General features: G+C 40.3%; 2 protein-coding genes across 5 annotated transcripts in view; one reads left to right on the forward strand and one right to left on the reverse strand.

Moving 5' to 3' along the window:
• LOC137993230 (uncharacterized) overlaps window positions 1-10722 on the reverse strand; it is a 15287-nt gene extending 4565 nt beyond the window's left edge. Inside the window, exons 1-3 of one of the 4 annotated variants that reach the window (XM_068838947.1) lie at window positions 10663-10722; window positions 5141-6305; window positions 1-4942 (exon numbers count right to left, since the gene is read on the reverse strand). The exon at window positions 1-4942 is cut by the window's left edge and continues 4565 nt beyond it. In XM_068838947.1, coding sequence (XP_068695048.1) covers window positions 4860-4942; window positions 5141-6296 — 1239 coding nt within the window. In that variant the 5' untranslated portion in view covers window positions 6297-6305; window positions 10663-10722 and the 3' untranslated portion in view covers window positions 1-4859. Of the gene's footprint in view, window positions 4943-5140; window positions 6552-8026; window positions 8358-10662 lie in introns of those variants that run through there. The other 3 variants (XM_068838951.1, XM_068838948.1, XM_068838950.1) reach the window with 3 other exon arrangements.
• A 1402-nt stretch (window positions 10723-12124) lies between these two features.
• LOC137993229 (rab5 GDP/GTP exchange factor-like) overlaps window positions 12125-12500 on the forward strand; it is a 17887-nt gene continuing 17511 nt past the window's right edge. Inside the window, exon 1 of the mRNA XM_068838946.1 lies at window positions 12125-12292. Within this exon, the coding sequence (XP_068695047.1) occupies window positions 12219-12292 (74 nt within the window). The 5' untranslated portion in view covers window positions 12125-12218. The remainder of the gene's footprint in view (window positions 12293-12500) is intronic.

Genomic DNA, 12500 nt, shown 5'->3' on the forward strand with positions numbered 1-12500 from the left:
TTCAGAAATTTGGTCGCCCGCGCTCACAAGTAAGGCGCCCCAGGTGACCGTTAAGCAGCAGTCTTGCTTACAAATTCACAGTTAATCCTAGACAAGACAAGAGGCCAACCAAAGTCAAAGGTAACCCAAAGGCACTTGGCAACCCAAACCTTTTTCATTAGCTTCTACCATGATGACTTACAGCAGGGGTGCAGGGTACTACTCCAACCCCATCGCATGTACTGGAGCTATTAAAGTAACCAAGTCACTAGTGATAAGCCTTAAAATTATTCTTTATTTTGCTTTAAATTCAAGAAATGATTACATTTTAATACAGTACTATATTTATAAGATGAAATTAACATGCCAATTCTGGTTAGAATGGAAATTTCATTTTAGAAATTCCCCAGTGGAAAATACGTCTAGCTATTAAGGAAAATGCAATGCTTCAAATCTAATCTTGTTACATGATTCTCTGTTGAATAAAAATTATAATACAACAAAAACAAAAAAAAAATACATTAATTTTAAAATAATATACCTAGGATATTTAATTTAAACAACAGACCACAGCACTGGAGGCTATGAAAGATAGAAGTGGTCCTTGCAGTAACCCATTGACTCCCAGGGGTTCCCGATTGACGATTAATGTCGTCTGGCATTAGACAGAGTAAAATACTAAGTCTGGCTGGTTTCGGCCGGTTTGGACATCAAAGGGTTGGGGACATTAACCCTGGACAATTTAAGCAATGTTGTCTCTTACAGACACCTGCAAAATTCAGGCGGCTTCAATGGACCTGCTCCCAACTGATTGGCTTCACAGCTTCGTTAGTAGAGCATTGCAGCATCAGGCATCAGCCCAGCATCAGCTTATTGTAGCAGCCCAGCATTGTAGAGGTCATAGGTTGGAATCCTGTTGAAGCTGCCTGAATTTTTCAGGTTGTCCAGAAAATTACGAGGATCACTTCCACATGTATCTTTTGTTTATAACTAGCACTTCAAATATACATTTCTTTCATACTGGAAACTATGCTCCCAACCCCTTAGTATATAGTGTCAGGGTTCTTGGTGTCCCATGGAGTTTTGAACCTTGATGGGTGCAAGACTTGGAAGCCTAAGCATTTAGAAGGGAGAACTTTCTCCTCAGTAATTTGAAGACCCTAAGTTTTGTTCCAGCTGAGGATTCAACCAGGCTAAGTCAAGTGAACAAACAGTTTGGATTAAAAATAAATCTGGTTTTTCTTTGTCCCCATCAGATAATAGTGTGACTCAGCAGTGCATCTAAAGAAAACCGCAAACACCATGATGAAATTTTTATCCTACGAATATTGAGAAACTTCTAAAAAGAAACAAAAATGTTGGAAAAAGAGAAGTTTGATGCTTTAAATTTATGTCAAGCAGTAGCCTGCACTTTGTTTTACTTAACCCATTGACACCTTGACCGCCTCCCTTGACGAGTAAAATCGTCTCAGTGGCATTAGTCATAGTAAAATCAGAAACCCATAAGAGTTGAAACATGTAACGGCCCCTTGTGTGCTGGGAAACAAGCTTCTGAATATTCAATTTGCTAAGTACCATATTTGGAACAACAAGAGAGAAACATTCAACCAATCAGTTCGCAAGAACACCGTGACGTAATACCACCAATGTTCTCGCGCGAAATTAACTGGAGCGAGGGGTTTCCAAATATGGTACTTAGCACTGAATATTCGGAAGCTGTGAACGCGCGTTACACGTTTCAACCCTTATGGGTTTCTGGTAAAATCTATTAAGTTTCACTTCCAGGGGTCAATGAATAAAGCGATAAAATTATTATCATTAATAACTCGGGCATACTGTGGAAGAACAAGAGTTGAACCTGCAACTGTCCGATGACAAGTTGTAATGCTCCATTACTGAGCTACAGGAGACTAGTGGGAGGTATGCCATGAACCCTTAAACCCCATTCTTGTCACTCGAGCCTTGGATCTTACATGTATGTCTGCGCATGACCCAAGGCTCTGGGAAACTCTATGTACAGTAGGAGAACATGCGCCATACGGTTCTTATAGCCGAAATTGGCTATTTGAACCTTACGACACCTGCTCACTCCTGATGCTAACATGAATGCACCAATCAGAGACGCTTTCCATTGTCCCTCACGAAAACCAATTAGAAAACACTTTGTTTTAGGGTTCCCCAGAGCTCTTCTTTCCCTCAGTCACATACAAAAGAGAAGAGTTCTTGGGTAAAGATTGCCTTAAACCCTTGAGGGGTTTGCCATTGAGCACTAAAAGCATTTGCCTGTTCACAGAGTAAAATTTATAAGTGGCAGGGAAAGGTTTCAAGACTGGGAGTTTGAGTAGATGTTAATAATTATTTGTTTAACCCTTTCACCCCTCAAGGGGACCCCCATTGATGGATAAAAATAATAATATTGTCTGGCGAAGAGTGAAATGATCCTCACACTCTTAACTGGACAATTTGAGCAATTGTCTGTTATAGTCACCTGAAAAAATTCAGGTGGCTCCAACAACAAAAGTATTGCTCAAATTGTCCAGTTAAAAGTGCAAGGATCACGTCACTCTTCATCTATAACCCACACTTCAAATATATATATATATGTACATTTACTGTAGTTTTTCGGTTATAAGGCGCAGCATTTTTTTTTTTTTCAAAGAAATTGCTAGTTGGCCCCAAATGTCATCTAAACTCAAGGTTGTCTTGTAGCCGAGTATCTTCTTGCTACAAAACTCGTGCAGCAATGGGCCTTTGATCCTGTGCCGCTGTCTTGTCCAGTCTTCCCCTTACTGCGATTCCAAAATGGTGGCCTCATACCAACGTTTGTGATGATGGCCTTCAATTCGTTAGACTTCTCGCAGTCCCTTCTGAGTTACTCGAACCGCCTGCTTTGGTCACGTAAGTGAGAGAGAGAGAGAGAGAGAGAGAGAGAGAGAGAGAGAGAGGGACTGCACAATCTTCTGTAACCGACTTGTTCAGAACTGCAGAATCTAATCTAATTAGTGAAAGTGATTACAGATGGTTCCGCCTCTTTTATTGCTAATGTAAAGTAACACTACACAGCATGGGAACATTTATGTGCATGTCAAATTAGAATGGACAATTCATCATCTACATGTATCATTAAATCAGTGAAGTCAGAAGACAGAGCTTGTTCTGCAGAAAAGATGACTCAATACTTGTTTGAAGCCGTGTCCTTCAACAAATTCCCCTTCTTCTCAAAGGCTAGTACCCACAGATAATCGTTTGACCGAAATCTGGTCTTCATTGATGCTGTGAGATGGCGTTTGATTTAAGTCACTCGTATCCTTTAAGACTACAAAGCTCTCATAAAAAATGGTCTTGCCGAAACTAGTTCGTAGCACAGCCATGACACACTTGCCCAATAGGAGAGCTTCAACTGCAAGTTTCTGTTCTTCTTTGGGTTCAATGTGTTACCCATTAATTTTGAAAGGCTGCCAAAGCCATATTGCGCTTCTTGTTTCCCAAGGAAAATTGAAGGCAGATTGGTATGACAATCTGACAGCAGTCCATCATCAACGGACCAATCCGAATTTCCCACTGCTGGTGCAACGGCAGATTCTGAACACGCTGGTTACAGAAGATCGTGTAGTCCCTTTATCTCCCTCTCTCTCTCGCTTGGCTGACCAAGGTGGACCCATCGACTAACTCACAAGTAACCTGCGATCAGGCCCATTTTTAGCTTTGTCCATAATTATGTTCTCTTATGTCGTCTCTCTTTTCGCCAACTCAACAGTACGTACCATGTGAAACTAAAATAGAGGCTGATCGCAGGTTAACTCAGAAGGGACTGCGAGCAGTCTATCGCTTCTTAGCGTTGTACAAAAAAAAGCACCCACCAGAAAGTACTAACAGCAGGATTTAAAGATTTTTTTCTAAATTCTAGTTGAATTTCCTTCTGCCATTTTCTTGACATACTGCAATCTTCAGTTGAGACAGCATAACTAGAGACGAGTTGAACGAAATTCCTCTATTTGAGATGAGTCTTATAACCAAGTATTTTGATGAGGTTTTCAGTTTGTGAAATAGAAGCTATCAAGTTTGAAAGTTAAGGTGTCTTATAACCGAGTGTGCCTTGTATCCAAAAAAATCTGATACTCAACATTGTCTGGCATTAGTCAGGTCTGTTAGTGGCAGTACTCGTAGGGGGGAAAGGGTTGCAACGGTAAATTTAAGGCCCAGTTAATGAATTACAGATGGTGCTTACTATTGTTACTGCGCATACATTCTGCGCACCTTGAGGCGCTCTGGTTTCCTATGGGTGACGCTTACTATGGGCGCATTTTTTTTTGAAAATCTGAAAACGGATTTTGCATTTTTTGGCAAAATCCAAAAACCATGAATCCAAAGTATCCACACTCGAGGAGGACACTTCGGATTAAATCTAAATCCGGATTTTTTTTTTTGGGAAGGATTTGAAAAAGGTATTTTTGACAAGCGGTTTTCTAATATAGAGATACTTTTGCATGGTTTAAAACTACAGTTGTATGCAGAGAATGCAGAACTTAGCAAGTGCTCATGGTATATAAAAATAAAATTGGGTGTAACCATGCATTTTTCAGAGATAATTAAGCTTCAATTTGGAAAAGAACACCATACATTAATTATCATTGCAAAAATTTTCTTGTTAAGATCTGCTTTTCCTGCATGTTCATAAACTGCACCAAAATACCTTTGAATTAACAGGCACCATTCTTAAGGGATTTTGCTTTCACTTCAGGCCTGAAATTAACTATCCCCTTTATACCACCTTTTGACATTCCTGTCAAGCAGTATGCTGGAAGTACAGCTGTCTGTCACATGCCCCAGCTCATTGTAGTCTCATGTGTAGAATAGTACTTTTCAGATGTTGATGCAAGCTAGCTGTCATCTTCTTCACCTTCTTGTGTCTCCTGAACACCATACTTAAGCTTTCCATCTTCACAATCTCTCCCTATGGCTTCTATGAAAACAACAATAAATATGAGTAAGACCTTAAGTTAAAATAATTCATGTTTTCAATAACAATGATTTGGATTTGAAAATTATTCATGAATTGATTCTTACATGTAGACGTAATATGTAACTGACAGGTAATGTAAGAGTTTTAATTTTTGTAGTTTGGAATACCTAAGAATGACCTAAATCTAAAAAATTCTACCTTCATTCCTTGGGATCATTTCAAAGAATTTGTCAACCACTAAATTGAACTTGTCCTCCCACTTGTATTCTTCAATATATTCATTCTTAAGCTGCTCAGCTTCAGATTGACAGGTTTGGACATCTTTTGCTTTGATCTTCTCTATCTCCTCTGCCCAGATCTCTGGATCTTGAGAATCCACTACATGCTCACAACCAGAACGTAGCTTTTTTAGAGCAATGCCGAGTCCACAATTTCCACTGATGAGAACTGGCAGATTTGCAGATATAGCACGAAGACCACTCATTCCAAAGCCCTCTACCCTTGACGGCTTGATGAGCAGATCCACTTCGCACAGTAATTGGCACCATTTGTCACTGCTACCAGAAAAATTCCGTACTGTCAATTGGTTCAAGCCAATTCCTTCTTTGAGCATGGCTTTTTCCACAGCATCAGTGTCATCACTTGATTTCACAACAAGTATAAGCTGAAATGATGGATCTTTCAAAATCTTGAAAGCCTTTGCAGCAATGTCACAACCTTTGACTTTAAAATACTTGGCTGAGGCACTAATCAACACCCGAAATATTTCATGAGAATTCTTAATCATAGCACGCACAGAAAGGAATTCCCTTGGAATGTCAGGCATTAGGGTCATAACTTCCTTTTGCTTTCCAAGATATCGAAGGGCAGCCTTGTAAGCTTCTGCCACTTGAGGACCTACGGCAAGCACAAGGTCGGCTTTCTCACAAAGCTTCAACTGTAGATCATGTTCTGATTCCTGGACATCTGTACTTGGAGCTGGCGCTTCCAAATATTTCTCTAGTTCCTTACTGATTGTGTGCAGGACAAGGACCCACTTGCACTTCTTTGCTTTTGTTATAATTTGGGCTTGCCGTCCAACATTGCGACCATAGAAATGCATAATCAAGATATCAATTTCAAGATTATCAGGTGGGAAAGCAAGTCGCTCATTGACGTCGTAACCATCATAGACTTCTGCGTCGTGTAATGCAACATTCAGCTGTGTGGCATGATCTCTCTGTTCTTGTGTGTGACCAGGAACGAATCCAGTGACTTTGACTCTGTCATCAGCAGCAAGAGCAGTTTCTAACTGCCCATTCATCATAATGTCCCATCCTTCCACATTTGATGCCAATGTAATCCTTAGTGTCATTGTATTTGCCTGAAAGGATTATAATAGTTTCAAATTTGCTTTTGATGTACAATGTTGCCGCATCTCACATGGATTTACGTGTATTCTAAAAGCTTTGGCTTCCTCTGGAAGTGGAAGGGAAGAAGATAACAGGGCTCAAGAATAATGGTAGCCAACTAGCCACAGGCTAGTGAAATTTCAGTTTGGACTAGTAGATTTTGAGCTTTCAGTAGCCCATGGGGCTAGTACATGTAACTGTTGTGAAGCAGTGGAGTTCTGGATGAAAACAAAAATGAAAATTATTTCGTATGAATGGAGCAGGAGAGGATAGAAACTAACAAAAACAGAAACTGTGAGCGGATTCTATGAAATTTACTGCATTAGAAAATGATAAGTTGAAAAAAAAAAAAGAAAGAGGCAATTGCGGATTACAGTTTCCCTGCCCCCCGTTATGAACGATTAATCAGACACGTGTGAAATCATGTGGAACTTTTCGGCTGCTGTTAAAGCCTAGTTTCCGATTAAGCGTAACTCCATCGCAAACAATCGCAAGCACCTTCCACAAACAGTTTGGGTAGATGGAAACACCTTTTCCGAGCAATCATCGATGATCGCAAACAAGACGCAAGATATAGAAAATTCTCTATCATTACGTGTTGTTCGCGACGAGTAGCAAGTGAACGCAAAAGCCACCAAACAATGATAATTATGGAAACACAATCGTAAATTGTTTCTGATTGTTTGCGATCAATCGACGATAACTTTTATGCATGTGATATGTTTTGATGAAGAGTAATGAAAATCACAGTGATTGATTCTGAAAAACCATTCAAGCACAAAACGCAAGGATTGCTGTTGAAACTATTAAAAAGAAATCTTATATGAGCCAATTCTGTCCTTCCGAATTTCCTTTTTATCCAATTTAAGATAATTTTATTTTCCCACATTCCGCTGCTCTTGTGCTTCACGCGTAGAATGGAGCATTCACGTTGAAATTTCAATTGCAAATAGCTCCATTTATAATCAATGGAACAGCCTTTCCACAGACCTCCAAATGAGCAGTTTAGTTTTATGTACAGACGGTTTATTTCTTAATTTACTTTTTTCCATGTTTTGCATACTCCACTGCATTTTAAGTGAGTTGCAAAGATATGGCAATGTCTCTGTGAAAATTGGCCTCAAGGCCGCAAAAACTTTGCCTTTGTGAGAAAAATATGGGAAACCGTACACTCCAGCTTATTTGCGCTGCTGTTGTGAGGATGGATATGACAATGTGGAAATATTTACCAAAAGCGCCGGTTGTGTTTGCAAAAGTGGAATTTTTTTCGTGATAGTTTTCATTCTTGTCACCAGGGCCTCGGATCGACCCAAGTCTCTGGAAAACTCTATGTAGTGAGAACATGCATCATAGGGTTCTTGTAGCCAAAAATTAGAGACGCTTTTGATTGTTCTTCACCAAAACCAATGAGAAGACAATTTGTTTCAGGGTTCCCCAGAGCTCTTCTCACCCTCAGTCAAGAGAAGAGCTCTGGGGTCGAGATCGGATAGTTTTTACAAATGAACGAAACTGCGCAAGACGAGACTGGCTAGTGCAAATTTAGATTTGGCTAGTGAAATCAGACCTGATACTAGCGACTAGGCTAGTGAGCTGAAAAGTTAGTCTCGAGCCATGATTTCTATGAATGCGTAAATGAGTGTTGTTGAGTGTTGCAGCGTTTATATATGTAAACAGAAATCAAGTGAGGCCTTACCACTGTGAATGTGATGAATGGACAGAGAACCTTTGCTGAGTAACAGCATCAGGAACTTCTTTTCGTATCAACCAAGGAGAGAGAAAAGTGGGAATCAAACCCACAAATCTTTGAACCCTATAAATCTCTTTCAGAACAGACCCTTGACAGAAAAGGCATAACTTTCAAAATTTTGCTCAAGGTTTTGAATTTATTTCCCAGGGGGAAAATAGCAAAAAAAACAAAAAAAGATAGTAAAATCAATAATAACTAAAATCAACGACAAGCATACATTACATTTGCACGTACCACTGTAAAATGTCCATGTTAACAAAAACAGTCCCTACAATAGCTAACTGAAATTTGCTAAATGAAACAAAGTGAAAATCTGTATTTCGTGAAATGTACATAGAGAAACTTTGTACTTTGCAATGATCTCCACCAGCAGTAGGTCAAGTCACTTCTTATGACAAAATAAAACTTCACTATGTGTGATTTATTCATGTGAGTGACCTCAAAGGAAACTAATTCTCGATCTCATCCAATCGTAAAGGTCTCCTATTGCCTTATTTGATCAGGTAACCAGGCAGTGGTACTATGTGATTGTTTTATTTTATTTTGATAAGCTGGCCACTGTCACTTATGGGTCGAAGATCAGAAGATCTTGCCACAAGATATTTGCATGATGTGTTGACATTGAGCAATTCAGCTTGGGCATTTAGTGTAGGTAATCAAATGATTTCGAGTGCAATTTGGAATAAATAAGCACAACTGAATTTCTTCAAAGGCTAACAAAATTGCAATAGCTCGTAGGGCAAGTGCAATTTGCTGAAAAAATTTACAAGCGATTATTTATTCCGAATTGCATGAGAAAATCATGTGATTACTTAATAATATACATGAAAAAATTTGAGATGCTTATTAAGCAGAAGCAACAAACGGAAAAATTGTGCCATCCAGGGCTTGTGTATGATTAGCTATCTCTGACTTTGCTTGCCCATTGCCCAATCGAAAAGCAAGAATTCTGTGAGTAAAGTGCACTGTGTAGTTAACACATAACACAATGTCTCGCTTTTTTTACAATCCTCGAATAAACGCCGTGTTCTTCTGACTGGATGCGGCGTTTAATCGAGTAAATATGGTAATTTTATTATTATTATTATTATTATTATTATTATTATTATTATTATTGTCGTCCGGACATGCTTAATCGAGTAAATAAGGTACAAGAAACCTTTTACAGAAGAAAAATATCAACAAAAGGTAAAGCTTGACATGCTTTATTTGCATGGGAAACAGGAAATGCCACTTTGAAGTGTTGTTACCTTTAATTCAGTCAGGCCTCTGGAAATGCATTTTCAACACCTCGCAGTTAAATAGTTTTTGCGCAGTATTCTCTCCATTATCGTGCTAGATTCGTCACTAAATTTTGACCCTGACAAGTTTGATCAATGCTTGATTAGGGACTGTCTTGTTTATGCACCTATCAATGTTAAGCCGCTGGGGGGGGGAGGCCGGGCATAGGAGGGAGATTTGACGTTACAAGTTTGCCCGTGGTAGGGACTTTTGATCATTCGTTGAGTTCCGGGCGTCGGGACTTTTGACTTTAACCGTTAGAAGAGTGGGGTCCACTGACGCCATCTTGGCTGATCGCCATCTTGAATGACCAAGAAAGACTGAAAAATAGTACCGCCATTTTGGGATTACCCAGAAGTCACTAGAAGCAAACCGATTCTCTGCGATTCCCTCAACGCCATGAGTGAAAGAGTGAATCTGCTCTATATTTTGTAAGACAAAGGTCATCGAATCTTTTTAACAAGGTTGAGATGTAATCCAATAGAAAAGCCTTTGTTTGCATTGTGTTCTGGTGCATCTTTTTTGCATACTTTGAATATTCATGAGTTTTCTTCCTGCAACTTGTGTATGCTTGCTTGAATTCATAAGTATAATAAATGTATTTAATTAAATTTACTATGTAGGTTCTTGTTCAGTACGACGAGAGCCGTAAGGCTCTGGTAGTTGGTGAGAGTTAAATTTATCAATACGGTGAAAACAGAATTCAAAATTGATATTGACGACGAAATCTTGGTTCAGCAATTCAAAGACGAATGGCAGGAGTTTGCGGATGTTGACGCTCTGGAACATGTGGCAGATCGTTCTAAGCTCCGGGTGCCCCTGGGGTGAGGGATTTGCACTTTTTTGACCCAGGATGACTTCCCTGGGGCCGGGCATTTGAACAGAAAAACTGATCTGAGTTCAAATCCCCCGCCTATGCCCGGCCTCCCCCCACCCAGCAGCTTAACATTATTAATAGGTGCATAAAGACCGAGTGCTTCGTTTTCGAGTTGTGGGGTGCTTCGTTTTCGAGTTAGGGTGCTTCGTAATCGACTTCGGTGCTTCATTTTCGACATAGAGTGCTTCGTTTTCGAGTTTCGGGGTGCTTCGTGCTTCGATCTTCGTTTTCGAGTGCTTCGTTTTCGATACTACCGAAATAATCGGCCGCTTTCAGAAGACGCGAAAGCGTTGCCCCTCATGAAAAGCTCTAATTAGTCTCGCTCACGAAGTCTCACAAAGAAACCAATACAGAACTTAATGTATAAGAAACTTAACGCGCTATTATCACGAAGCAAAGAATAACCAGTTAAAATCAAACTTACCGTCGCCTTGCTTCCGATCCACACACGAGTTCACCAACGTTGTCAATTCTGGAGCATAATGGGACCTTTGAGGGTAGGGGTGCACCCCTTGAGTATCTGTATTTTGCTGGGGTTGCACGTGACGTCACAAAAAAATAAAATACAAAACTAAAGGGCCTTTTGAGTTTTTATCTCGATCAGCTACAAGAGGTTTTACAAATATATCTGTTTGCATGTTTTCAGCTCGGTACTGTGCTTCGTTTCGAAAATAGAACAGTTTGAATTTCAGCGTTTTGCACAGTGCGTGCCATGTTGACCGCTTTCGAAAAACATGCCAGTTGCATAAAAACATCGATTTCCCTCGTATTTATGTGGCCTAAACAGCCAATATACTAACGACCGTTTGCTAGGTCATTATACAGCAGAGAGTGCTAAAGACAGCAGTACACCAACATGGCGCCTCCATACTAAACTCTACAAATTTGAGTAATAAATTTCGCCGAATAACTCAAGTACGGAATATCGCACAGCCTTGAAACTTGGACCCGTTGTTTATTTATTCCTCTTCTATAACATTTCTATTTGTTGACTCAATTTTTCAAATGGTAAGCGATTTATGTTTTCACTTGCGTGACGTGCAACCCGAATAAGTCTTGGACGCAAGTCACGAAACCCTCCATGTCACTGGGGACGGAGGAGGTGCAATTTACGAAATCAACCCTTTCTCGAGTTGACTAGGAGTATAAGCGGCGAAGGCGGGACTGCTTGTCAGTCCAGACATCATGTAGACTCTGAGTCAGTCGACAACCGCCCGCTTTAGTCAGTCACGCAACCAAGCCGAGAGGAGAAGCCATTCTCCCTTCGGCTCGGTTGACTGACCAAAGCGGGAGGAAGGGAATGCTAGCAGTCTAGACATCACGCCACCTCACTCGACAAAAAGTAAACCCCCGACACCTCCCCTACCCAGGGAAAGCAATGCAACGGGGAAGAGATTTCCCAACCGAAGAATGCAAATTTTGGTGAATACCTCACCCCCAGGGGACTGATCTTTCCAAAGTCTGAAAGAAACCATGTCCACACATTTCTAATTTGCCGCTTAGTACCTTGTAGTGGTTATTGTCTGGCTGACGTTTCGAGCTCGCGAAAAAGAGAAAAATTCGACCTCTATCAGGTCGTTTTATAAAACTACAAATGTTAGAAAAACTTAGTTTTCCTGTTCCTCACTGCCACCGAGGGAAGCACCACAGTTTCTCTAGAAAAGGGGGAAGATAAGTGCAAGGACATGTCACTTCACCCTTTCGTCTTTTACACGCAATTCAAATATATGAATTTATTTCAATGAAAGAAGATTTATAATGTCTATGTGCGATCGATGACCGAACTAAAATTCATCTCAGTTATCAGATCGCGCAAACTGATTTCGGGGCCAAGAGGGCCGGGTGAGTCTGGGGACAAGAAAGTCCAGTTCTCTCTCTTTCGTTTCAGTCGGCTTCAAGATATAAATATAAAACGAGATGGCGTAGTGTGTCAATAAGTAATATTTTGACTTGGGCAGGGTAGTCAACCACTTCCTCGATATGGCAGAACGTAGCAAAACACGATCAAAAATCTACGAGAGGTTAAACAACCCTGAACTTCGCTGCAAAACCGGGTAAGTACCCGGAAACGTTACGAAACCAGACTGAATTTGCGCGATCGAACTTGCCTTTCGCGACAGAACGGCGGTGTTTAATCATTGTTTGTCGCTTCTTCCTGGTTGTTATGCTGCTTTATTAAGGACCCGAAACCCAAGAGAGTAAGTTTTCATATCACGATCAAATTCTTGCTTCGGCTGAAAGCTGGAGTCACTAAATATGTAT

The sequence above is a fragment of the Montipora foliosa genome, chromosome 2 (genome assembly GCF_036669935.1).
Source record: "Montipora foliosa isolate CH-2021 chromosome 2, ASM3666993v2, whole genome shotgun sequence".
Taxonomy (NCBI): domain Eukaryota; kingdom Metazoa; phylum Cnidaria; class Anthozoa; order Scleractinia; family Acroporidae; genus Montipora; species Montipora foliosa.